At 45.2% G+C, this 27235-nt stretch overlaps 1 protein-coding gene across 1 annotated transcript in view; it reads left to right on the top strand.

The window, feature by feature from the left end:
* Positions 1-27235, top strand: part of Ddx1 (ATP-dependent RNA helicase Ddx1) — a 46933-nt gene that overhangs the window by 8091 nt on the left and 11607 nt on the right. The window contains exons 7-22 of the mRNA XM_077690127.1: positions 3827-3910; positions 7616-7692; positions 8397-8469; positions 9037-9113; positions 10669-10722; positions 12522-12582; positions 14563-14621; positions 14723-14799; positions 15212-15272; positions 16269-16340; positions 17126-17152; positions 18357-18446; positions 19423-19473; positions 22132-22206; positions 24257-24316; positions 26428-26626. Of these exons, the coding sequence (XP_077546253.1) occupies positions 3827-3910; positions 7616-7692; positions 8397-8469; positions 9037-9113; positions 10669-10722; positions 12522-12582; positions 14563-14621; positions 14723-14799; positions 15212-15272; positions 16269-16340; positions 17126-17152; positions 18357-18446; positions 19423-19473; positions 22132-22206; positions 24257-24316; positions 26428-26626 (1197 nt within the window). The remainder of the gene's footprint in view (positions 1-3826; positions 3911-7615; positions 7693-8396; positions 8470-9036; positions 9114-10668; positions 10723-12521; positions 12583-14562; positions 14622-14722; positions 14800-15211; positions 15273-16268; positions 16341-17125; positions 17153-18356; positions 18447-19422; positions 19474-22131; positions 22207-24256; positions 24317-26427; positions 26627-27235) is intronic.

Here is a 27235-nt window from a genome sequence, read left to right as displayed (position 1 = left end):
GTACGCCCGTAGCTGTTATAAATAAATCGGACACCCTTTTTCTGTATCTTTTCAAGCTTGTTAATATTGGTTCGAGTGAAGGGGTGCCAAAAAATAGCTGCATAATCTAATGAGGGAAGAATAAGAGCTTTATATGCGGTCATTCGGACGTCAGGAGTGCTGAATTTTAAAGCTCTTCGTAAATAGAAAAGCTTACAGTTGGCATTTCTTGCCACATAATCAATGTGGTGACCCCAATTTAAAGTATTTGAAATCCAGAGGCCCAAGTATTTGTACTCTGATACTTCATGAAGGAAATTGTTGTTCGCGGAATACGTATACGCTAAAGTACTCTTCCGGTTAGTAATTCTCATAAATACTGTTTTGTCAAAGTTAATGCACATTTGCCACTTGTCACACCAGAGAACAATTTTGTTGAGTGTGTCATTTAAAAGAATCTGATCGGCTACACTGTTCACTTCCGTGTAGATAACACAGTCATCGGCATGCAATCGTATTTTCACAGGAATATTGCAGACAATATCATTAACAAACAAAAGAAAAAGAAGGGGCCCAAGCACTGACCCCTGAGGGACGCCAGAGTCCACAGAAACATCTTCGGAAGTTTCCCCATTGAATACAACAAACTGTTTACGATTGGTAATGTATGCTGTAAGCCAATTTAAGAGCTGATGGTTATTTATATTTTGCGGAGTTTGTGAAGTAACTTCTTATGAGAGACCTTATCAAACGCTTTTTGGAAATCCATAAAAATTACATCAGTTTGTTTGCCGTTATTAATGGTAAGCGCAAAATCATGTATTGTTTCTGCTAGTTGGGTACACGTAGAATAACCTTTTCGAAATCCATGTTGATGCTTTGTTAAATTAAAATATTATGTTGATCGATAAACTGCGTAATGTGGCATGTATAATATGTTCTAAAAGTTTACATGCCGTGCAAGTTAAGGAGATGGGACGATAGTTCTTGATGCAGTTTTTTTTTTCCCGCTCTTATGTATATAGGTTTTACTCTGTCGATTCCCCAGTCGTCCGGTATTTGCCCTTCACACAAAGATTTAGTGAACAGAACACACAAGTATTTCGATGTCCATTCTGCATATCTTTTAAAAAAAGCGTTGGGCACGTCGTCCGGTCCTGGTGCCTTTTTGACATCTAGTTTCAACAGCATGTTCAAAATTCCAGCTTCACTTATTACAACATCTGGTACGGGTAGAAAATTTGCGTCAAAGTTTGGTATTACATTGTCATCAACAGTGAAAACGCTCTTAAACTGCTCATTGAAAGCCTCCGAGATTGTTTGTTTTTGCGTCGTCTACTTGTTCACCTTCAATATCAAATAGTACATCACACCCGCCAGAAGTCGGACGTACGTGCCGCCAGAATCTCTCAGGGGACGAGGTTATAAAGTTTGGTAAAGACTCTCCGAAATAGTACCGTTGCTTGTCAGTTCGTACTTATGTTTTTAGCTTTAATGTAATGTCTGCTATTTCATTTGCAATGCAAGCAGAGTTAGAAGATGTTTTCTTTGCCTTAATAAGTCATTTTAGTTTCCTTTGTAAGCGCAATGAGTCCCGAGAGATCCATGCGTTTTTGTGCTCCGACCTCTTTACAATCCGGGGAACATATTTGCTATTATACTATTTTGAATTTATGCCAAAGGCCGTTTATATCTTCGGAATAGGATGAGAAAACGTCGTAATTAAAGGCAAGCGTGTCAATGACAGAGACATCGTCTGCTCGAGAAAAGTTGGGGAAACTGGACATTAGGTTTTTTGCGTTGGAGTGCTACACCAGTTAATTCAAGTATTACTGCCGAATGATCCAACATGCCTGGTATTACTTCGCACGATGTTTTGGCTGTAATCGAGCCACTTAGTAAAATTAAGTCAAGTATTGATTTTGAGTCACCACGAATTCTGGTGTAATTTTTGACTACTTGCTCTAGGTCAAACGCGAAAGCAATATCAAGCATCGTTTCACAGTGAATATTTCGTTTACCGGGTGCGAAGGTTGACCAGTCGACATCGGGGAGATTAAAGTCGCCTGCTACTAGAATGATTCTGTCCCCAACCCTGACCTGTGCATCTAGATACGTTTTTAGGTTTTCCAGGATGTCACTATCAGAGCCAGGAGGCCTGTACAGAGCACCTATAACGTACCTAACTTTCCCGCAGTACACTTTGCAAAAGATAGCTTCTACCCCAGGCACGTCAGGCATTCTTTTCACACTTAAGCTTTTATTATACACGATAGCAACGCAACCACCTTTATTCTCGCGGTCTTTTCTATGCACACTGTACCCAGAGGGGACAAATTCACGGTCATAAATTGACGCATGTAACCATGTTTCTGTGAGGATGGCAATGTCAACGCTGTGGGTCAACAACAATGTCTCTAGCTCAGTAACCTTATTAACGATACTTCTGCAATTCACGTTCAGTATTTTAAGGGACAGGTTGTCCTGCTGTTGCCGTCAATTATCCTGTTTATTTAGCCTATAACGTGAATTGGTAGTTTCGCTCCAGCCGAAATGTAGTCTCAGATCTTGCGTACATTTGAAGACTGCTTGGAAAGTTTAAAAAAGAGTGATAAGCAAACTGGGGAGTTCAGTGTTTAGGTACTGTGGCCAAGAAAATAAAAAAACTGGGGGACAGTTGAATCAGCGGAAACAGTGGTACAGTTCTGCTAGCCACTGTTTTAATGAAATACTGGTGTCGGGCTCTAATGCTATTCTCATCACAGGTATTTTTTAAAAACATTGTTTCAAACGGCTAATGTCCCACTATTCTCTGAACAAGAGTGAAGTTCTGATACAAGGAGGTCTTGAAAGTTTGTTGCCTGCTTTCTGTGTAGCCTGTGAGTCACATGGAAATTCTTTTTCTTTTTTTCTCTTGCCAGGATTGTATCATATATTGATTTGTTAAAATGAAAAGCTTTGAAACAGCTGTTCAGTGATATCTTTTATTAACAAGCGCCTTGTGTTAAAACTTCTAGCCGCGTAAACACAATTTCTCTGTCTAGGCCTAGTGTCCCATCTAGACATCTAAATTTCCAAGGATTTGAGAGGGACATGAAAAAACAGCTTTGTTTCGTGTTTTTTTTTTTTTTTTTTTTTTGAAAACGTGAAAAATGGAAAAAAGTTTCCACACAGATCTATAAGAAAGCAGGTGAAAGCCTTGGACGTCTTGTCAAACGCGAAAAGTGACTGCTGTTGCTGGCAACTTCATGAATGGAACCAAAATGATGGTTGCTGTAAAGAGAAAATAAAATAAAAACTCATTTGAATTTGAACCATGGTCAACCAGAGCATCAGCCAAGTACAGTAACTACATAAACACTAACTTGCTAATAGGCTAGGATGGAACAAGAACTATGCGGATGCGTTCCACGTGACAGCACTCCAAACACGATGCAGCAGTGAAAAAGTCTCGATAATCACTGGCTTTCGCCCTCAAATCATATAGGAGACTTAAGTGCCCGATTAATTTCTTCGTTAACACTGAAAATAATACAACTGTTACATGCTGCATCACAAAAGTCTCAGCGGAGCTTCTGCTCTCAAAATCTGCATATGATTTCACATCACCGAATGGACTTCAGAAACCACTACTATCCCTGCACATTGGTCGCATCGCAACAAAATTCTGCGGAGAAGCTGTATTGTTTTTTTTTTTTAATTCTATTCTGGTTCGAAAAAATGAGAAGACCTGTTTTCGTTACCAAAGTTTTTTTTTTTTTTTTTTTTTTTTTTTTTTTGAACCGCTCACATTTCTAGCCCCATCATCCCCAAGATGAATTGTTTGTTTTCTTTTTCCCTCCGACAGGCAAGTACTACTTCGAAGCCAAGGTGACCGACGAGGGCCTCTGCCGCGTCGGTTGGTCTTCTCTGGCTGCCTCCCTCGACCTGGGTGAGAGCCTCCACAGCGACTCTCGTGCTGCTTTTGAAACAGCTGGGCGAATTTCTCTTACGGCCGTCTCGTGAAATTGAAATGCTTCAAGCCAGTCTCACACTAGACCTCTAGCACGGCCTGATAGGAGGTGCAAGCATTTCTTTGCTAAAATTTGACCCGCCACAGTGACTCAGTGGCTAAGGCGCTGTGCTGCTGAGCCCACGGACATGAGCGCGATTTCGGCAGTGGTGGCTGTTTGTCTGATAGAGGCAAAAAACAAAAGTGCTCGTTTCAGCCCACGTTGTCGAAGTTAATCCGTAATTCTTCGCTACGGTGTGCCTCATAGCCGGGATATCACTTCTTCGATGAGTTAAACCCCTGAAATTTTCTAAAATTTGGCTTGGAGCCTGTGTTATCCTGTTTGGTGCGTGCTATGGGGAGCACAGTCATTTCGAGACGTAACATAGGAAACAACGAGGAAGCCAACAGGGATGCAAGTTTTTATACTTTAAATGGACCTTGACAGTAACTTGCGTGCCTGATTCATTCAATAGACTGCATTGGCCTAATAGTGATACAAATTTTCATGCACACTTCGAACCTAGTGACTTAAACCTAAACGTTCTCAGTGGCTAAGGCGTTGCGCTGCTGAGCACAAGGTCGCGGGTTCGATTCCCGGCCGCGGCGGCCGCTTTTCTGATGGAGGCGAAAAGCAAAAACGCCCGTGTGTACGAGATTTCGGCGCACGTTAAAGATCCCCAGGTGGTCAAAATTAATCCGGAGCCCTCTATTACGGCGCGCCTCATCGCCTGCGTTGCGTCGGCGCGTTAAACCCCACAATCAATCAATAAACTTAAACGTTTAACCCAGCCTGACCTGATGTAGAGATGACATTTTTGGCTGAAGCTTTGCCTTGAACATTCTAGTTCATCTTTTGTACAGTCAAGGGATACATTTGCACCAGTTTTATTTATTTTTTTGTGTGGCATAATTGCCCTTCATTAGCTTTGTTTCATTAACCAGATCACCATCATCAGCTTTTCTTAGATAGGATCTTGACATGCCTGGAGACAAAGAGTGCTTTGGTACTGCTGTCCAGCATTTATGACTTAAGTATAGGGTAGTGTGATGGAAAACTTCCTTTTCTCTCTGCATCATTGACAGTCCAGTTCAAAATTTGGAAAGGTTCTCTGTACACCTTCAGTTGAGAACAAAAAACTCGTTGAGGAGCTGTCGCAAAACTTGAGCAAGGAAGGCTACAAAGGGGTCATCTTTTTCAGTGCTGTTAAGTGGCACTTCGAGACATAAACCTGTCGGTGTTTGCAGTTCTTGTTTCGCGTATATTTTTGTTGCGGTCGTTGCTCAGCAGTCCCCAAGCATGAAAGCAAGTGGATGCTGTGAATGTACAGCTAAATTTTGCATTGCAAATGGTCTCGCAGTGGTCATACGGTTAGTCATTAGGGCCGCCATTTGATTACGCTTACAGTTTAAGATTGGGTTGGCACTATAACACACAAATATGCTCACAGTTTTGGAGGTTTGAGCCTCTGAACACGGTGGTTCGAGTATGAAAAGAGCGAGTGCTTGTACCTGCTATTACCAAAGTCCTTCAATGTTTTTTCTGGTCATGAAACGTAGGCCGAAGTTTCATTCAGAGACACAAGCTGCCGCTAGGATCGCCCCTGTCAATGCAAAGGCTGCCGGCCTCCTGCGATGCTTGCTGGCCAACTGTTTCTCCAACAACAACATGCCTACATTCCTCTACGCTTCATTTCCCCCCACTAACAACGCTACGCATATTTTTCTGGACGTTATTGTCGTGTAGCTTAGATGCGGGATAGACGCAGGACTACACGTGTTACGGAGGCATGTTGCCTTGCTGGTTAGTTGCAACAGACACGGCTAAGTTTTCGCTTCGTAAGGGCGGGCATTCGGCATTTTCAGTTTTTGACTAGCCTTGGATTTGCCACCTAGACTATATGAGTTATCTAGCTCCGGAATCAAATCGCTACACAGCCCTCAGCGACCTGCTGCTCCGAGCCAATAGGTATACGAACCTGGCCTCTTAGCACGTTGGTTTAGTGCTGCATCTGCGTGATTTTATAGGGAGGCAATAATATAATAATACCGTATTTTCGTGTGCATAACCCGCACCAAGAATGCGAAAATTTCAGTGGCGAAGTATGCGTGTGGATAATGCGCGAGGTTTTTCCTTTAGTGCAGCTTCACGGCGATGCGCATTGTGCTGTGAAGCTCCTACACAGTAATAATGATTAAGCTTTCCACGGCAGCGATTTCGCAAAACGTATAAGCACAATGAAGAGAAAACAAGAACCAGCGCACTCTGACAACTGATTTTTATTAGTGAACCGTGACTTTCGCCTTGCAGTCGTCAGTGTATTCTACTTGCTAAATATACGTTTTTTCTGTCTGCATAGTATGTGATAAGTTGCTTGAGCAGTAGCTTTGGCACAGCCTTTCCTGTATCAAATGTGCAGGCAGTGCGCGAGGATTTTTTTTTCTTTCCCGGCGGGCTGAAAGTGAGGGTGCGGATTATATGCAGGGGTGGGATATACGCGCGAAAATACAGTAATAAAAATCTACAGTTGGAAGGTGAGCGTAGACAGCAGAAGAAAAAAAAATGCTGGAGAATTGGAAGCAGCATAATGGGTGCATGGAGGGGGGGTCATATTACAGTCTTGGGTAATTGATAGGCTGAGTGCATAGGTAGAGTGCCAAAAAGATAAAAACTCACACGCAGAGCGCCTGCCACCCACCCATCAACAGGCAAGTAAAACAAAACAAAAAAAAACATGCAAGTTCAGCTAGCCATGCCCGGCTTATCAGAACTTGAAAGAGCTGATTGGATTATCAAAATGGAGCCACCGCTGGCTGGCCGTAGCAGGCAGCTGCCAAGCGCATGCAGAAGAGACTACACAGGATTGCCACAGCTGTGTTGTAGAAGTGTTTATTTACATAAGTTTGTGGCAATATCGGGATCGATGAAGGGAAATCGTACAAATATCGTAAAAGACATCGTACGTAGAGTAGCTCCCCTCCAATCATTGTTAGGCGGCAACAACTGACGTTGTTGTGCAGGTGGGTTTACTCTTCGTGACCGCGCAGTGTCTTCGGTTCGTCAGATACACTGGCAGTTTTTTGAGCATCGGATGGTGCCGGGGGTTGGTGCGGACGCAGAGCTTGGGCTTCTCGTGCTGGAGAGACCCTGACTGGCCACCTATTACAAACCCAACGGTTCGAATAGCATCCGTGCAGTCGAGACGAGACGTGCTTCGGCTCACAACTGGAAGTACTTGTGTCACTTCCACTTGTCACCCTGTTCACATTCAGTAGTGAAGCGGGACAGCGAAGCTTTTTTCTATGTACTTCGATAGTCAGAGGGGCAACCAGGCACGCAGCACATCTGAGGCGGCGTAGTTTACATAGTTTGCCCTTCGTGATGAGTGAACATGGGTATATTGCACAGCAAACATCGCAGCAAGATCGCAGCTCAATGCACTGCCAATGCCGTCGCAGCCGCCTTCACCGAACTCGCAGCGCCGCCGCGCGGGATCTTAGGCTCACATATGAAGCCCTCCCATAGCGTTACACAGAAGTATCATGACCAGAAAAGTATTGAAGGACTCTGCTACTATTACTGAAAGCCCGAAATGGAAGAGTCGCAGATTGTTGTCAATTTACTTTGCACCTTCCTTTCCCCAGGTACGGACAAGCAAGGATTTGGCTTTGGTGGCACCGGCAAGAAGTCCTTCAACAGGCAGTTTGACTCGTACGGCGAGGTGAGTGTTCACTGGTGCTTAGATTGGGCTGGCATTTCGTCGGTAAGCATGTCTTGACAGGGAGCTGTAATTAAAAGAGATGGGACAGCTTGTAGCAATAGCAAGAGGGGTGGTTCTTTGCTTACTGAGGAAGAGGCCTTTTGAGAATAATGGGGAAAATCGAACAGCACTGCTGTGGTGAGTGTTAGGGACGTTGCTTCAACTGCAGACCAGCCCACTACCCTTGCTGCCAATTAGGGGTTGCACCCGTGCAGTGATACGAACAAAAACAAATTTTAAAAATGTTTGACTAATTTAAACGCTTGGGCGAAATATTTGTTTTAAAATTTTGCTGAAAAAGTGGTTTCCCTTCCTCTATAGCAGAAATAACGAGCAAGAAAAATCCAATACTTCAGGCAGTTCTAATCATTGGGTCTCATGTAAATGGTGGAAGTTTCTCTCTCTCTCTCTTCTCTCTCTCTCTCTCTCTCTCTCTCTCTCTCTCTCTCTCTCTCTCTCTCTCTCTCTCTCTCTCTCTCTCTCTCTCTCTCTCTCTCTCTCTCTCTCTCTCTCTCTCTCTCTCTCTCTCTCTCTCTCTCTCTCTCTCTCTCTCTCTCTCTCTCTCTCTCTCTCTCTCTCTCTCTCCTTTCCTTCTTTTGTTTTGGCCTGTGCAAGAGGTGGGGAATGCGCTGTGCTCATGTTTGTCCTTCCGTATTCCTGTGCAGCCGTTCGGGATGCATGACGTGATTGGCTGTTTCCTCGACTTGGACGCTGGCAGCATCAAGTTCTCAAAGAACGGTAGGGGGAGCGTGCTTTTGCCAATGCATCCATCCGAGGCTTCTCTGCGAGCTTTTCTTTTGGGAGCCACAATGCGATTTGTTGCAGTTTGGTTTATGCCACCTAAGATAAAACATTTATTTTTATTTGCTTGTGTATGTTAACAGTTTCCGGCAGTCGGTCCAGTTGCGTGCCATGCTACTTGCAGTGAGCTTTTGTTCAGTGTCTAAGTGAGAGGATATATGCTAACCGGGATTGTGTGTGCTGAATGGTACCTCTTTTTCCCTTGATACCTCTAACATTGTAGCATAAAATTTTTTCAGGCTTAATTACCACATCACTATGTGGTTGATAAAGATTTGTAACGTAGCAGTGAAAAAGTTGATTGCTAGAAATGGAGACACACAGGCCAACGTCGTCCCCCTTACCGAACAATAATGTTAAAGTTTTTTATGAGCTTGTGATTTTCCTCCCCTAGCCTCTCAGTGAGACCCTTGAGATTGTTCTCCTAGGTATGAGACGTTGGGAGGGGAGACAGGGCAGAGCTTTGCTCGTGGTGCAACTCCGTTCTGGTGATGCCGGGTGCAGGGACCGTGTTTGAAGAGGCCTTCCAGGTCCCGCCCAACATGAAGCGCTGCCCCATCTTCCCGGCAGTCGTCCTCAAGGTTGGTGAACAGCAGAAGTGCGGACGGCCGTTTTCTCATTCTGTTTAGTTTTCTTGACCGTGTCGTTCAGTGCTGTCTGGCAGTGTGGTCATTCGGAAGTTTAACCGGGTAACAGTTTCACGCAAATGTAGGTGACAACAGAGGGTTGCCTGTGTTAATTAGCGCTGCACAAGACATGAAAGTTTCAGCAGCACACCTTGGGGTGTGTGCTTTGAGCCGTGGTCCTGGATTTGCTCCCCTTGTGGGATTAAGCCTTGGCAAACAAAGGCTAGGCTTGCGTGCGCACTGGAAGTGGCAGCCCTGGCCACCAGGAACTGGCTGCAGGTACAGGTGTGGTAGTAATAACCCAAGGGCAACTAGCTATTGTTCAGGACAGTGTGGGCTATCTCACCCTATTCTTACATTGTGATTTTAAAAAAAATCTAACCAGTTAGCGAAAGTGAAAATGCGGGGTCATTTTACCCAGTGAGGTTGGGTGACCGACTGAGATGGAAAGCCATTGCCACTTGGTATTAACGGTTGCAATGGCTTTGTTGCCACTATGATATACACTGATCAACATACTCGTAGCTGCAGATACATTTTTGGGTAATGTGAAATCGATGCGTGTATGCCGCTGGGTGGTCGGTGGGGCCACATTGGTGTGGCATAGCAAGCCAAACGTCCATGAAACCTGCAAGCACTTCTTTTTCAGTCTCAACAGGTTCAGATTGAAATGACCGACTCCAACCACGGGGGCAGTGCAGTCGTAACTAACCCACTGTCTGAGACACACCTCAGCACTTTCAAAGTTTTGGCTGTGAAAGCGTGATTGTCCAATTGAACGTCGCCCCGTTAAGAGGGTATTGATTGTGTTGCTGCTTGACACGATCTCCTTTGTGACGCAATTCCACCTTGGGCTTTCCGGTGGCTTAGATCTGTTTTCTGTGCGTTGTGTCGCCGCCCGTTCCCTTTTGCTGCTGCTGAGTGTGCATGCTGCGAACTGCCTCGCGCTATGGAACGCCCAGCGCTTCAAAGACACGTGCGGGAGCCTTGGGAGTTTTAATGTGGGAGAACACCAAACAATGTACAGTAGCCTAGCCTAACACAAAAAAAATGAATGGTAACTAGGAAATATGGTCGGAACTTGTTAAAAGTGCAAAACATAAGAAGTACCAACGTTCCTGCAGGGGTTGCTCAAACTGGAGGGAATATGCGGCCAGAATTCAGCTAAATAGTAAAAGTGTGGAAATAGGGTTTGGTAGTCTACCACACAGCGAATGGTTACTACTAATAACTTTGGTTGTACAGAACTAAATGTTTTATCATCACCATCATCATCATCACCACCAGCCTATATAAGACCACTGCAGGGCAAAGGCCTCTCCCATTAATCTCTACGCCCATTAAATGCTCTCTAATTCATTGTAATTCGTGGTTCAGGTTTTTATGAAAGTGAGTGCGTTGCGGGGTTTGTCTGCCAGAGAAACGGAGTTTGGGTGAGGGCCTCTGGTCTAACATGAAGTTGCGAGTGGTCATGGTTCTTTCTCTTCCATTCTGTGCCGCCCTGTTGCAGAATGCCGAGATGGAGTTCAACTTTGGCGCCACGCCTTTCAAGCATCCCCCGTCGGTGAGTCCGCAAAACTTGCCTCCTCACACACCATCTTGGCCATGAAGGGGGGACGTGGCAAGTAAAACTATTTTTGTTAATTATGGACCAAATTTAGTCAAATTAAGAGATTTTATGTAGTTAACTAACCTAATAACATAACTTAAATCAGTTTGAGAATGTCTTCTATACTGTCTGAGTTACCGGACTAATTACCTTCACAGAGTTGTCACAAGATTAACTAATTAGGCAAGAACTCGACAAGATTTTTATGTCAGCATCACCAGGAAGGTCCATTCTGTGCAAGGAAGCTATTTGATTATTGCTTTATTTACTTTAAGTATCCAAAAATAAAGACGGAAGTTTCACTTTCTTTTTGACATGAGACTATTTCTGATTTCGAAAGGAAGGTGAAAATTTTCTTGTTCTTTCTTTATGCCTAAAGGATATAATGCAATAACCCAAAAGCTTCCTTGCACAGAATACCTAGACATTTCTGATCACACTGACGTAAAAATCTAGTTGACTTCTTGCCTCATTAGTTAATTATGCTGATTGCAAGCTTCAGGTAATTAGTCTTCTAGCTTAAAAGGTATAGAAAATATGCTAAAACTGATTTCAGTTTTGTTTTTAGGATGGCTAGTTACATAAATGCTCCTAATTTGATTCAATTTGGTCCATAAATAAAAAAGTTGTTTTACTTGCCATGTCCCCCCTTGAAGTTACAAACATTGTTAGGTGTGCGTGGAACCGCATGTATGTCTTTTTTTTTTTTTTCGTTTTATAAACATTGTGGTCGGCATCTGTTTTTTTATTGGTGTCAGCGTTTCCACGACCAGACGGGGTTCTGTCCAACATTTGATTTAATCGCATGTAACACACAACATGGCAAGCTACTGGTTGGTAGATAAATGGAATATATAGGGAAATGAAATAGCTAGAACAAGCAAAACGTGTACATTGATATATTAAAATGAGATAAAGGAATAGAAGCAGAAGGGATGTTAATAGAACTCGTGAGTGGAATATAATGTCGCCTACCCTGTGTGTAATATCTAGACTCGGTCATGGATCCAGCGCAATGTAAGCGGAGAGGAAGGCTTCAGAGTTAGATAGAAGCATTAGCTTTGACTTTTATAAACTGAGCGCTTTGTTGTTTACCTTTTCGTGCTATTGCTCACAATTAAGTGACAGCACTCGTAAATAATTACGTCTTATTGCTCTCCTTTTTTCCCCCTTATGCTGGTACCAGGATTTTCAGGTTTGGATTATGTGTTTTGTCGTGGAGGCATGGCCAGCTGAGTGATATTTGTTTAACTGTTCCCTTGGGGGCTCTGTGGGTATTGCTGGCATAGCACGCAATGTCGCATTTTGTTGTGTATGCTTAAGATTTGCCGTCCTGCATGTTTTGTCAGGTAACCGGTGGGTTGCAAACGCTGTTTTTGTGTTTGCACTATTTTCACACCTTAGGTCGGAGTAGTGAGGGCAAGACCTGTATGGTTCTGGATCTGTCTGTGCGTCCCTTGTGGCCGCTTTATGGGGCATTGTGCCGCATATTTCGCCTATTGGGTATGGGTAAATGTGAACATACTCCGATTAATTGGTGTTCAGCAACGTGGCTGAATGTTTAAGGATCAAACATTTCATACTTCAGCTGCCAGGGCATTTTGGCGGGGGATCTCTGTTGGCGTGTTGGGTTCTCGGCACCCCTTCTGGCAGAATTGAAGCAACGAAGGCTTTTTTCTTTTCTTAGTTTTACTTTGTTAAGCGGGGATACGGTGCAACAATTCTAACCTTGATGCCTTGTTATTCCTGCGCAGGATGGCTACGTGGCAGTTTCAGCTGCCCCCAAGGAATGTGTCGTGGACTCGACGGTCACAGGTTGGTTGGCGTTGCTGCCACCAAGCCGCTTCTCTCACTCATTCGGTTCACTTTTAGCATTCCAGCGTCCCACTGTGTGCAACTGCAACCTGTTTGCACTGCTAACAAATGCTGAATGGGAAAAAATTAATTAGAAGTTTCCGTTGCGTTTGGTACGCGTGCGAATAAGAAGGCAGTGGGGAGTGTATATGAGATTACCGTGTTCCTTTCGTGACACGCTGCGGTTAAGCCATTGAGTGTGGTTAATTCTGTTCTCCTTTTCTTTTTGTGGGAGGCTGCGAGTTGATCTTGGTGGTTTCTTTGCAGCGGGTAGCGGGGAATGGGATAGGAGAGTTTGTCGATGTTTATTTGGGAAATACATACTACTTGCCAGCTCTGCCGAAGTGTCAAGGAGACTCCTGAATTTTGACCACATCTCGCGATTGTACGAATGCTATCTCGAATCTTCCGAAAAGTGGCCATTACAGCAGAGAGGTCATCTTTCTTTTTATCACGCACATACGTCAGTCTTTTCTGTTGCGACAGTTGCGGTGCTGACGAAAAGCACTCGCCACCATACTTCTGGTTTTTTGTAACCATACCGTAGAATACCGCTAAGTATATTCTCGGCACAATAGTACTGCGCACCTATAGCTTGCAACGGTAAGCTGCGAGGCTCACTCGTCGCCGTGCAGAAAGAAGGCGAGGAAATAGGCCCCACAACATTTGCATCTCTCGGTCGTAGCTCACGTTCCATGGAACCTTTTTTGGGCAAGAAGCGTTGATGCGAGTTAGGGGGATGGGGTGTGGGCGCATGCTTGGCACGATGGTGGTGCCGATTGAGATGGCTGTGTGTGCAGAGCAGTGTTGCAAGCGACCACCACAAGGATTGCCAGCTACCTCCACTGAAAATGAAGGAAGGAAAGGTAACGGCTGCAGGTCTTTCGTGAATGCAGCAGCCAGGCATCTTTCTGGAGGAAATGTTTGGAGTACGTTCAAGCGCATTTTGTACGCTAGGCTATGCATCATTATTGTCTGTTACGTGATCGGGTGGGGTGGGTGCTTCCCCGAGTTCAGTTGAAAGGTCAATGGCGGTTTCAAAAGCAAAGAAGTACTTCCAAGTGTTACTGAGGGGAAGTGAAGTTTGGTAGAGGGGCAAAGGTGGTGATGCTCCAACTACTTTCCAAACACGGCAGTGCTGAATGTGAGAGAATCTTTAGCACGGTTAAGAAGACGAGAACCGAATTTCGGTCCTCACTTTCCAGCAAGACTCTAAGCGACCTCCTCATGGTGAAGGGTCACGAAACCGGGCAATATTTTGAGCAGATGTATTCCGACAAGTTTTTGCAGCTTGCAAAGTCTGCCACTGCCGGGTCCCTTCACAAGTAAAGAAGTTTGGCGCTCTCCACTACAAAAATCCGCAGTAGAGTTTCTCATGATGTAATAAAGCAACTCAGAATAGACATCCTTACCTCTGTCTGATGTCAGGCTCTAGTCTCAGTAATTTGTGAAGTGCTAAACTAACCCCCCCCCCCCCCCTCCTCCTCACCCCCCTCCCCCTGGGCTGTGGTCTCCTGGATTTTTGTGTTGCTAGGTTGGCAGGTCTGAAAATACGGGATGCAGTTATAGTGTTGAGTTCGTTGTAAGGCATGTCGGGGGCATCAATTTCAAAGGAGACGGAAGACTCGCGTATCAAAAGCATTGGGGTATCCAGGATGACTTTTAGGGAGGGAAAGGTACTAGTTTCAGGAGAGGAGGCTGGTGATACACCATGTAGGCTTAGCTGTGCTAATTCCAGGCGATGGTTTAGGAGGGAACAGGGAAGGGGGGATATATTGCGTGCCATCCTCCTGTCTGGTTCTGCCACTGGTTAGTGCAGAGGTTGTTAAAGGATGATGATGCAGTACTGCGGGAATTGCATTCCCGCTTCCTTGGTGTGCGTGTGTCAAACTAGAGTTGATGTTCACCCTTTCTTTTCATTTACTTTTGTGCCCCGTCCAGGAACGTCTGTTGGGGCTCCCAAGAGTGTGAAGAATGCACCACAGGCCATCATCATTGAGGTGACTGCTCTTGTTTTCGTTCTCGCCCTAACAGCCTCGGTTAATCTCCGCGTACCTGATGTCCTTAAAGACTTCTTCTCACTGCATGCCGCATTCTGCAGCCCTCTCGTGAGCTGGCCGAGCAGACGCTCAAGTGCATCACCAGCTTCAAGAAGCACCTCAAGGACCCGGTCGTCAGGTGGGCAAGTTACCTCCTCTGGCTTCACGCACTGACCTGTGGTGGCAGGCCTTGTTTGTCATCAGTGCAGGAACACTGACATGTTCGCATTTTGTGTTGCTCGTCTTTAACAAAACTTTATCTTTGAGAGCAGCTCTGCTTGTCCAGCAGAGGTTACTGTAGTTGCGAAAAAAATGTGACTTATTTTCGCAAAGGTTGTGCCCAATTTTCCCTGCCTGCATGTTGTGTTTTTGAACTCGTCTTGTGGCTGCTGTCACTGAGAATTGAATCTCATCTGTTTTATTAAAACTAGGCAAGCTTTGCTCCTTTGAGTTGGGCACCATTGATGGACTGTTTGTAATTGGGTCGCCCTTCTGAGTCCTGACTCTCCTGCTCTCTGCCTCCCTCTCTTCATCCTGTGTTGTTCCCCCAGGGAGCTGCTGGTCATTGGAGGTGTTGCAGCCAAGGAGCAGATTGAGAAGCTCAGGAACGGGGTAAGACTGGGGGGCAGAGAGGGGACCCCGCAAGGCCAAAGCCTCTCCCTTTTCCTTTTCCTTCAATAGGAAAAAGCTCTGGATCCACTAGGCATCTTATTCCTGTGCATGAAATATATTGTGGGGGAAGAACATTCATTCAGTGAGCATTTGCACTGTGAGGGTGGTGCTGACTGTGTTGAAAAAAATTGTCACCAGAAGGAGAGGGGGGGGGGGGGGGTGTAGTATACGTATCCAACTTTTCTACCTCTCGTGCGAAACAAAAGTTTTCGCAGCTCTCTGTATAGTGGCTGTCGTAGCTCTCAGTAGTGCCTTGGTAACATTTTATCTGTAGCACTTTGTTGTGGGACCAGCAGTGCATTCCATGTTGACATTGAAGGTGTGGTGGTTGTTAGGTGTCAGCTTTTAAAAAAATGCGTTAAAGTTGCCAAATTTGACAATGTGAGACTTCCAGCTTATGACAGTAAGAGTAAACATTAAAAAAATCAACGTTAGAATCCCAGAACATCGATATGTTCTTGTGAGGTCAAAGTATAATTGAGAATTTTGCAAAATTTGCACCCTGGTGTCGAGGGTGCGCTTATCGTGCCTCATGTTACTGCCTTATTTTCCTACATTGATTGCAACCATTATATAAATGTTATTGGAATAAGTAACACAGTCGCTGCGCTAGCAACACGTTTTTGTTGCAGTCCCACCTTTCCTAATTTTCTATAAAGATTACCTAGATCTGAAGCCTGTTGTTGAAGCACGGCAACGAAGTTAAACTGGAGGTTGAAAGCTAGCATTAAGAAATATGCTGTAATCTCAGAATGCCATTTATAAATTGCAATCTGTTTCGCTTGGATCGGCTTGGTGAGTGTCTAAAGCGTTCCTCCTGTGCTGCTTCGTCTTTCTGCAACAGATGATTTCGTGCTTTGTAATGCTCCTGTAGGATGAAAGCTTATTTGCGTTGGCCAAAGCTGCATCCTGAAACGTCATTCTCGCTTCCCCCAGGTGGACATTGTGGTGGGAACCCCGGGCCGTATGGAAGACCTGATCTCCACGGGAGAACTGAGCCTCACTCAGGTACGACGGCTTTCCTCCAACAAGCCAGCCCATGTACTATTATCATTGGGGTAGCGACAGAGGTATGCGAAGAGACTGTCTAGGCCAGCTGGTTGCGAAACAGTTAGTGAACGCACTGCGTTGGCCGGGACGGAAAAAGATTGAGGGAAAACATTGAAGGCTACAGTGGAAATGTGGATACTGTTCGAGATTTTGGCACACGTTAAAAATCCCCAGGGGGTCAAAATTAAACCGGAGCCCTCCACTACGGTGCGCCTCGTCGCCTGCGTTGCGCCGGCGTGTCAAACCCTGCAATCAATCAATCAATGTGGATACAGTAAAATCTCATTGCAGGAGACACTCAAGAGACCCAAGGAACATGCCCCTCGTAACCAAGGTCTCTTGTATGCAATGTTGCTAACATGGCAAACATTGAAAAATCAAATGTCTCTTACAACCAAGTGTCTTTTGTAACAGTGTCTCTTGTAATGAGGCTTTTTACTGTGATTGACATGTCAGGTGTGTGTGCCCAACCAGAGCTTGTCGACTCCATGGCAGATGCTTACAACATTTATTGCTGCGTGTTTGAATGCGTGGCTACGGCGGTACACCGGGGCGTCGTCGAGACTACTGGTCGAAGAGATAAGGTTAGAGTTCAAGCACAAGCGATCGGCGAGGTTCTTATCGGTTTGCCGATTTTTGGTTGTAGCCAGTGCTGTGCTGCCGTTGTGAGGGCTTGCAATGCACCCTTCCGTGAGGAAGGAGAGCGGGGGCTGTTGTTTAATAAATTGTGTCATTTCCCGCAGGTGCGGTTCTTTGTCCTGGACGAAGCAGTGAGTCTGTTTCTGTTTTTCAATTTTTAGAAATATTTTTGTTGCTCTGTCTTACATCAGACTCTTCTTTTTAGCAAGTGCGCTGCATAAGGAGGGTGACCATAATACCGTATTTATTTGATTCTAAGGCGGTCACGATTATAAGGCAAGGGTGCAGTTTGGAAAGTAAAAATAATTGCCACATATATATACTATGCTAAGCTTCGAATGTGAGGCGGGGTATGACTTTGAGACTGGATTTTCGAAAAAAAATGACTTTGAGTCTATGAATTTTGGAAAAAAAAACCTCGCCTTATATTCGAATGAATATGATAAGACGTTTGAAAGAGCTGGTGAATGAATTTGTCCTGCACTGGACTTCGATGATGATGAATAATTGTTTTGAGAAAGGCTTTATGGATAAGATGGGGTGGTTGGGGGATTGTTTAATGATTAGTTTGAAGTGTTTAGATGCACTAACTAGCGGGGTCTGAGTAGTACTCAGTAGTTTTTAGGGGAATGCCGCTTCTGTGGAGAGATACTAAATGCTAACAATTAAGGAACAAACACGGTAATTGCATTATGCCTGCACTTTCTGTTGTTGGTTCATGCGGTGTGACCGAGTGCAGAAAAGTTGTGCAGGCTTAGGAAATTAATAAATTCATGTGCTGTTATTGGTTGTGTGTGGGGGAGAGATTCAAAAGTTGTTGAGGCAAGAGGCTTGCATTTTAGAGTGCCCTGGATGGAAAAACAAAATTCGTATTTCTCTTTGGGCGACGAAGCAGCGCAGTGTACGACAAAACGATGGCAGTGGGATATGGAGTGGGGCCTGTTGATCACCTACTCAAAAAGGCTGCGTAGGTTGAATGAAACCAAATAAATTGACTAACACGATGCTGTTGTAGGTGCAGTAAAGTACGCTTGAAGCCATACCCAGCTTCAGAGACATTGTACATAAGTACAATGTTTACAATGCGTGGAACGTGAGACTTCCAGCTCATGACAGTAAGGTTGGCATCCCAGATCAATCTTTGGGACAAAATAGCACCGAAATTCCAGACATGTGACCTTGCAGCCCTGGGTTATGCTCTGTTGTACTGACTGTCTCGCTGTGAGGGATGCCTGCCAGCAAATCTCACCAAGGTTTTGCCACACTATGTTTCTGAGCTTAATGTGTGCTTGCGCCCTCTTTCAACCCGTGCGCTTCTCTTTGCCTCCGCTGCAGGACGGCCTTCTGACCCAGGGCTACAATGACCTGATCAACCGGGTCCACCGGCAGATACCCCAGATCACGGCCGAAGGGAGACGTCTGCAGGTGAGGGGGCCTGGCTTCTTTCTTCAAACGGGTCCAATTTAGCATGTGCCTTGTCTTGTCTTGTCTTGTCTAGTCTTGTTTTGTCTCGTCTCGTCTCGTGCATCGTTTTCTGCCAAGGGAATAGCCCACTTACAGGAATAGGGCTGAGTGATTTTGTCATGTCAGGTGGGTGTCGAGCGGTATTTGGTAGCCAGCTCTTGTGCGTAGTTAGGCCGCAGAGATGGGTGCGATTTGAACAGGGATGGGTACAGTGCCCGGTTTCTTATTGCAGGGTACCAACAGGACAGCAGACTGCAAGCATAAAGTGTGTACGATTGGGCTCAGTGGAATAGTACAGGCTTCTGGACCTGGACACTGTTTGCGTGCTCGCAGAGGGGACGCGATCGTTTCGCATAATGATAGAGCATCACGAAACTAGGAGGAGCTTGAGATAGAAGTGGGTCGAAGGGAATGACTCTAGTTGGGCCGTGTCCTTGAACTGTACAGGCCTACTCTGCTCTACAAGTGTATTCTACGACACCTGTGCTCACGCAGCCTTTGTTATTGCAGCCACAGAGTTCTTTGCGGGGAATAGGGTTTTGTAGGGACACCTGCAAGATATGATGCAGTGACGTTGTGTGTTTGTACGTCTGTCTGTCCATCCGTACAAACCATCTAGCAGTGACAACAAAAATAGTACATTATCACCCTGTTTGGACACCACTCTTAAAATGTCACACCTGCTCCATTCATGTCCCCCAGCTGCCTTACTTTCTGGGTCCATGTCCTGCTTGGAAGTGCGACTGCACTTTGTGCTGGCATTGCTTATGGATTTCCGTGTTTTATGCTCTTGCTTACTGATGCTGATGCACTGATGATGCAGGCTGCATCATCAGTGATGTGTAAAACATATTGGTGTCCCAGCTATGTCAATCCAAGAGAGTAGGAGAATGAAAGCACAACACTCTTCACACTTTCCCTTCCCATGTCATTCCAGATGGTGGTGTGCTCTGCGACTCTGCACTCCTTCGAAGTCAAGAAGCTGGCCGTGAGTACAGGGGCGTGTCATTGACTATGTTCAGCTCGGGTGGTCTGTAGGTGTGTGTGTGCGGCAATGGGGAAACAGTTCCCGGAAATTGTAGAGAGCGCCTGACTTCAGTCAGTGGGACGCAGTTTCCCTTCCAGCCCATCCTTTGATTTGTTTGACTAATTGCACATCCATGAACACCAGGTCAGCTAGCTGGTGGCCAGGTTAGGAGGATTGATTGATTGATTGATTGATTGTAAGGTTTAATGCGCCGACGCAACGCAGGCGATGAGGCACGCCGTAGTGGAGGGCTCCGGATTAATTTTGACCACCTGGGGATCTTTATCGTGCGCCGAAATCTCGTACACACGGGCGTTTTTGCTTTTCGCCTCCATCAGAAAAGCGACCGCCGCGGCCGGGAATCGAACCCGCGACCTCGTGCTCAGCAGCGCAATGCCTTAGCCACTGAGCCACCGCGGCGGGTCAGGTTAGGAGGAGAGGAAGACACTTAGCAAGTGCAAGTGATTCTTGTTTGTTGTCTTGAGTTTCTTCCATACAGTAATAACTAGAGGGGAAATTGGCACTAGTGGGAACGTAAACTCCGGGGCGGCACTTACACTTCGATGGGAATGATAGGTAGTTCTGGAACCGGATTGTGTAGGATCGAAATGGGCCTATGGCTGCCCAAAGCAAATTGTGTTTTTTGGCAAAAAAAACCCTTATTGCCAGGTTCACTGTTTACAAATTACATGGCAAACAAGAAAGGTAGTGACCAAAAACTGCTTTTTTACGAAATAAAGTGGTTTGTTTAAATAAAAAGCAGATGCGGAGTCGGAGAAGTTTGCGGAGTAGGTTTGCCATTTGACGCCAACTGCAGCGGGACACGGACTTCTTTAAAACTATTTGTAAAAGTTTCGGCGCTTGTAGTTTTTAATATTAAGAAAAGTTTTGTGCTCCTCCAGAAAAAAAGAAACCGATTACCTTTGGAGAAGTTATTGTAACCAGAATTAGTGACATTCATCAAGCTGCGTCCCTATCAGCCGCCAGTACTGCTGTTCTACGCTGTAGAAGCTGGCATTCACACGAAATTGTGGCTGTTCCAAGCAGTTCACAGCTGTCTTCAGCTTCAAAGACACATTGCTCTGCCGAATGAGCATGCTCATTCGGCAGTTGCGGCACTGCAGCACTGCAACTCGTAATTCGGAGGCAACTTCGCCACATACAGCACCAATATTTGTGTTTTCGTACTCGCAGTGCTGGCAATGAATTGATAACCCACTCGATTCACAACTCTGGTAACAAAACATTTCCGCTCAGGGTGGTGTCAGTGCTTGTGCGGCATTCAGTTTAAGGAGAAACGTATTTTTGAACGCTTCTCCCAGCATAAGCAAATGCGATCATGCAAGTCCAAAACGATAACGAAACTGGCTGCACGGTCCAATCCATAATAACTTATGCAAGCCATCGAGCGCCAATCCAAATCCAGAACTACCCATCACGCCCATCACGGTGGACAATCGCAGCCCCAGGTTCCTCTCTAGTTGTTATTGTATGAAACTCTATGTCGAACACACGTGCATCAGGCCTGGCAGAGTACATTTGCACCTATAAAGCTCTGTCCTATACACGCTGTGCAGGTATGTGCAGTTTGGAGGGTGTGTAACACTTCGTGCTAGGCTTCAGAGTACGCAAGCAGGTTTCTGGTGGCTGACCCTCCGGGTGTTTGTGCTGCAATTAGGGCAGGAAAAACTCATGCGCCTTGGGTGTGGAGTGTAGTCAGGTGTCCCATTATTGATTCCGTGATACAGAACAGTTGTGACGTGTGTGGGGCTGTCTGTGATTGGCCAGATGATGGCCGTGTAACAAGCTGCATGGAGCTGGGCAGTGCGAGTTTTGTGAGGCCCAAAGACAAACTGATCGTATAGCAAAGCAAAAGCTGGCAGGGAAGTGCATGACGCATTAACCAGGGGCCAAATGACTGCTGCAGAAGAATGTGTTGTTGGGCAAGTTGGTACTGGGCTGTGAAACACATTCCACCTCAAAAGTATCTGAAGACAAAGATGAAGCATTGTGTCCAATGTCCTTTCTTGGCCTTCATCTATCTTCATGATGAAATGTCTTCCACGGCTGGCTAGCTTTCTGTATGTACAGTGGAGTCATGCTAAGCGAAAGTAGTTTAAATTGAACTACCTTGTATACGGAGCAGTGACAACAGGAAGACTGTCTTTTTTCTCCTCCAAATGTGAGTTTTCTGCAGTGCAGGCACTTCAGGTGCTATTTGATGGAGAGTGCATCGCAGTTGCAACAAGCGGCCATAGTTTCTGTCAGTGAGTCTTTGAATTAGCCTTGTGTTGAACAAAATTTTTTAGGAGTTTTGTTACAAATAGCCTATCTTGAAGCAAAATCTTCGTGAAAGTGTAGCAAAGGTGATTTTTTGGGGGGGTTTTGAATCCAAACTCCACGCCCCCAGGGGTGTACCAAAGGGCTTGTAGTGAAGGAAAGAGAATGCAGCGCTGATGTGCATTTCTAAACACTGCCTTGCGACTCTTTCTGGTAGACAGACAGGAGCACAAAATTGGCTCCCGGAACTGTTTAGGCCCAACTAGTGCGGGAGCAGCTTTTGGCTGCTGCCGTTCACCCACCACCCTCGTTTTCTTTCTTGTCTCCACTGTGATGCAGGAGCGGCTGATGCACTTCCCCACCTGGGTGGATCTGAAGGGGGAGGACAGCGTCCCAGAGACCGTCCACCATGTCGTAAGTGGAAAAGGGGAGGGTGGACAGTTGTGGGTGGACTGCGTAGCCATATATTGCTTACGACCATATAAGTTACGACCATTTGAAGTTTGGGCTTGAAAGGTGGCACCCAGAAAAACCAGTTTTGCCTCACAGGCCCAAACTTCAAATGGTCGTAACTTCTGCTACAGACCAGATAGAACGATGATGTTAGTCTTATTGCACTCTTTGATTTGTGCACAGTTCACTGGTTCCCTGTTTAGCTGCATCCCTCCAGCAGTTTTTTTACAAAGGCTGTCAAAAAATTGAATATTTTTAAAAATCCAAATAAATTTGAATATAATCATTTTACTCAAAAACAAATTTTATATCTACAATCAGAATGAGAAACTACATGTGCCTCCCAATTTTTATCATAATACAGTTGAACCTCGTTATAAGAGACACTGATGTAAGAGACAAATGGGTATAAGAGACACTATTCACCCACATGGTTGGCTGCCCTATCTTTCCCATTAAATCGACCTCTTTTATAACAGACATTGGATGTAGAAGACAGTTGGTTATAAGGGACAAGTCATCCTTGAACTTTAATCAATAATCTCGCTTGTAACAGACATTTTAACTTCAGATGCAGTGCCACCAGTCACTAATTGCAGTTGCTTCCATTGTGGAAACACAGGTGGACGACAGACACCTGCAAACGCTATTTATTATCGCTTCAGAAAACACAAAGTGGTTCAGTCAGCTATGAAATGACAATGAGAAGCCCTGCCAATGGAAATGCAACTGACAGAAGTGGTTGAAGCTTACTGCCATCCATTGAATGGAGCGCGATCGCACATGCGGGCTCTCCCGCTCGCGTAGCTCCCAATCAAGAAGCACTGCAGATGTTGAGTCCTGCAAGCGTAATGAATCTCCTGAGCACACAGCGGAAGCTGTGCGCTCTGGCTATTCATCAGGCTTGTGAACTCAACATCTACGATTCATCTTCCACAAACAAGGAAAGGAAAAAAAAGCTTGTAGAATCAGTTGTAAAAAACAGTGTAAATACAGTCGTGAAGCAAACAAAGTTTCATAAATTCTGGGGCCAAACATTAATTAGAATGAATCTTTTAAAACATGCTGTAGTGTTCTTTTGAGCTTATTTTAGTCATACGGTGCCCACATTGAACTATCGGTTGATTAGTTAGTGAAAACATGGTACCCTGCTTATAAGAGACATCTCTTATAAGAGACAGAAACTGCTCCCAGGTACTTGTCTCTTATAAAGGGGTTCAACTGTAACTGTAAAAATAAAGTTTTTGATCAAAGACCCATGTGCCCCCTTAAAGTAGACGACATCGGTGAGGTGCGTAGATTTTGTAAACTCGACTTTTTATGATTGCACGGCAGTGTTCAGAATTGCAAGGAAAATTTGGGTCTCCGTATGAGGGTGTTTTTTTTTTTTCTTTTGATATATTTATAACTAAGCGAAGTACGGCGGGTCAAGACTTTTAAGCGCAAAAATATTTGGACGAAAGACGTGAAGGACAAGGACATGCACTTCTTCCAAATATTTTCTCACTTAGAAGTCTTGGATCATGGAATACCGACTAGCTTATACCCACAGATTGTTTAGTTATTGCAGGGGCTTTACATTTTCTCGTGTAGAACACAGCCTGGTGTGCTTAGAGACCTGATCAGATTTCATGTGAGGCTGCTTCGTCCGCAGTTCCAGGCTGCACAGTGCACTGGTTTTGTTGTATTGAATTGAGGGCAGAAGGTTGGGCTAGTTTACATGGTAACAAAGACACATAGTTAGCGCTGCAAGACGGGACACAAGATAGGAGCACACGGGACGGGCACTTGTTTCCTGTGTTCTTGTCTTGCATCCCGTCTTTCAGCGCTAACAATGCCTTCAGTTTTGTTCAGTTGCTTTGCACTTAATTAGTGGAAGGACTAGTGTCCTTTTTCTTCGTTGATATAATGCTGCCTTTGAATGCTTTATTTGAATGCTTCTGAAGCAGTTTCCCCAAACTCTGTTCCTTTCGTTCCTTCTTTCATCTTCCCCGATCTCCCCTTTGACAAGGTGTGCATTGTGGACCCCAGGAAAGACACCTCGTGGATGAACGTGAGCCGGCACATCGTGGTACGTCTTCGCTGCCTCACTTGACTGCTTACAGTGTCTCCAACCCTGTGGTGCTCTCTCTGTTGTGCAAGCTGTGTCGTGTTGCCTGCTTTTAAGTGCAGAGCACTTTAGGGGCTCGTCTTGTCATTGTAGCTCGCTTGCTGTACCCAAGTAGAGCCACACGGCGTACCGTCGTAGCGGCGTCCCACAGAGGCTTCGAAAGCTAAGCGGTTTATATAGCTATAATTGTTCGAAACTCGTGAACCGCTGGCGCTTGTCACACATTTCCCCGTTGTTTAGCGCAAAGAAAACTGTAGGTACATTTGAGGCAAAGTGTGTGTAATTAACTGGCAGAGCCCGTGTTTATTTAGTTAGGAACGCTCGTTGGGTTAGTTTTTGCGATCGTAAGTGAAAAAAAGTGGCAGTGCAAGAAAAAAAATAGCACATTCCAAATTGCGGAGTAAGCCGGCACCAGCATGTGTGGGAGGAAAAGCAAGCACAAATAGAGCAGAACTCCTGCTGGCGCAGTTTCAGGCGGGGGGGGCACGCGAGCACTGCGAAGGCGGGAAATTTGAATTGCAGTGGACAAACCTTCGTTCCATTCATCATGAGACGAGAAAGACATAATGGCGCCACAGCCTATTATGGCGAATGACTGCTCTGCACTTCCGACAGTTTTCGCTGTGGGATCCGTGAAGGCAGTGGAATGCTTGTACCACTATGATGTGCAGTAGGCTACCTATCCATGCTCCCGTTACTGTCACACACGGCCAAATGGTCCCAAATCGGCACTCAGCGTCACACCTATGCACAGAGTACACAGTCCCTAAGAGATGACACCTTTGCCTAACCCAAAGCAGTTCAACGTGCATCCGTATGCTCATCACAGATTCAGACACGCTTGCAGTAGTCGCAGTCGCAGGCCTGTCAGTATCGAAGAGGCACAGAGAATGTCAATTGAGCCACTTTCTTTCTTTACAAGTTATTACAAAACATCGCCTTGGGGGACATGGCTAAAGGAAAACCAGTTGCCTGAATAAGGCCGTGCCACTCTTTCAGCAGCAGACGGTGTGACAAAGCAATAAAAATTACCAGAAAAATTTACAAGGAAAAGAAGGCACTAGCACACACTGACACAGCTGGAAAGGGTTACAATTTTTGTTCCTAGCTGTTTATAATTATGAGGTACAGAAGAAATAAAGAGTGTAAAATACAAAAAACAGAACACAAATACAAAAAATTTTGAGCAGTGCAAGATATTACAAAAATAAAATTTATGCTTATAGTTACAATGATACCTTCGCATCTATCCAATAGAAAAGAGTAGCTTTTTAATAAATTTCTTGTATTGTGACGGCGTTGTTCCTGAAATTAAGACTTTCAATATCGCAGGATGTTCGCTGAACACATCAGGTATTTTGGAAGGCAGTTTTTGGTCACCATAGTTCGTTCTGGATCTTCGCTTTGTTAAGATTTTTTGCAGCTCACAGGGGCTCTGTTTTGTTCGGTATTTAAATAGAAACAGGCTGTCCGAGCTGTATTGTCGCAATATTTCAATGAACAATTTATACGTCTGTGTTTTCCTGACATCAAGAATTCTACAGGGTGGTGCGACGATAATTGGAACACTCTAAAATTTTTTCCTGAACAAACCACCACTCTGTTCGCACTCAAACTTCACATGAAGGTCACATTTTGTGGTCCATTTTGTTTGAATCCGGGAACGACGACGGTACTTACCTCGTTATTCTGGAAATAAATAAAATCGATTTTCGCCTGTGGGAAAATGGGGGCTGATTTGGTTGTGCGAGCCAGCGCAAGTTGATCTTGGAACGACGACGCCACCTGGGGTATGCAGAGCGAAACGCACGTTTCGGATTCATGTTAGGAAGGAGCCAAATGGTGTAGCAGACGATCAGAAAATGTGAAAGTGGGTTTTCTGATCGTCTGCTAGCTCATTTGGCTTCTGCCTGGCTGCTCAGGAAAAATTTTTAAAGTGTTCCAATTATCGTCGCACCACCTTATATATCCAGTGTAATACGGAGTAACGTGCTCACTGAGTTAAATATTTCCTATTGCACGCAATGCTCGATTTTGAAGTGCCTGATTTCACCGACTTTTCGATGCACCAGACGGACGCCGTGCACCAGCGGGACAATGTGCGGCCCGGAGCGAGCACGCCCGAGACCCTGTCGGAGGCGGTGAAGATCCTGAAGGGCGAGTACGTGGTGCGGGCCATCCAGCAGCAGAACATGGACCAGGGCATCATCTTCTGCCGCACCAAGCTGGACTGCGACAACCTCGAGGCGTACCTCAACCACATCGGAAAGGGTGAGGACGACGGCCCAGGGGGAGGTATATAGCCCCTGGGAATTCGGCTAGTCTGCCGTCCAGGGCCTTCAGTGGGTTCCTTTCTGTGATGAAAGCCTTGGGCAGACGGAGCGCTGGTTGACTGCAATACCCTCTCAGTGTACTCGCCCTTTTTGCTGCTGGGGCGTTTTTTTCTAAAAGAATAAATGGTTGGTTTGATGGCTTTTCGTGACAGTACTAGGTATTTCTTTGCATCCTTTTTCGGGTCTGAATAAGCTTATTTAGGAATTTTCAAACTGTGAACAGTAGTGTTCCTGCTTCTGATCACCTTCTGACCACGAAGTACTTACTGGTACAGAGGACCACAGCTAAAGCTGCGTGCAAGCAGACGACTCTAATTTTTTGGTTTTAAATTCCTAGAAAAAATAAATTCAGGCAAGAAAAAGTGAAGAAATAACTTAAAAATACAAGTTATTACAACTGCAATTGAATTTCTTGAAATGTCTCAATGACAAACGCGGTGAGTGTGCAGGGAGGGCGCTGTGGTTGACCCATGTGCTGTTTGTTGTGCGGTTTTATCACTGCGACGGTGCACCGTTGTAATGCAAAACTGGCCAGGACGGCAGACTA

Source organism: Haemaphysalis longicornis, unplaced genomic scaffold (genome assembly GCF_048455015.1).
Source record: "Haemaphysalis longicornis isolate Haplotype H1 unplaced genomic scaffold, Haemaphysalis longicornis Haplotype H1 scaffold_10, whole genome shotgun sequence".
NCBI lineage: Eukaryota > Metazoa > Arthropoda > Arachnida > Ixodida > Ixodidae > Haemaphysalis > Haemaphysalis longicornis.
Note: the sequence above shows the minus strand (reverse complement) of the source record. Positions and strands in the feature narration are given on the sequence as shown.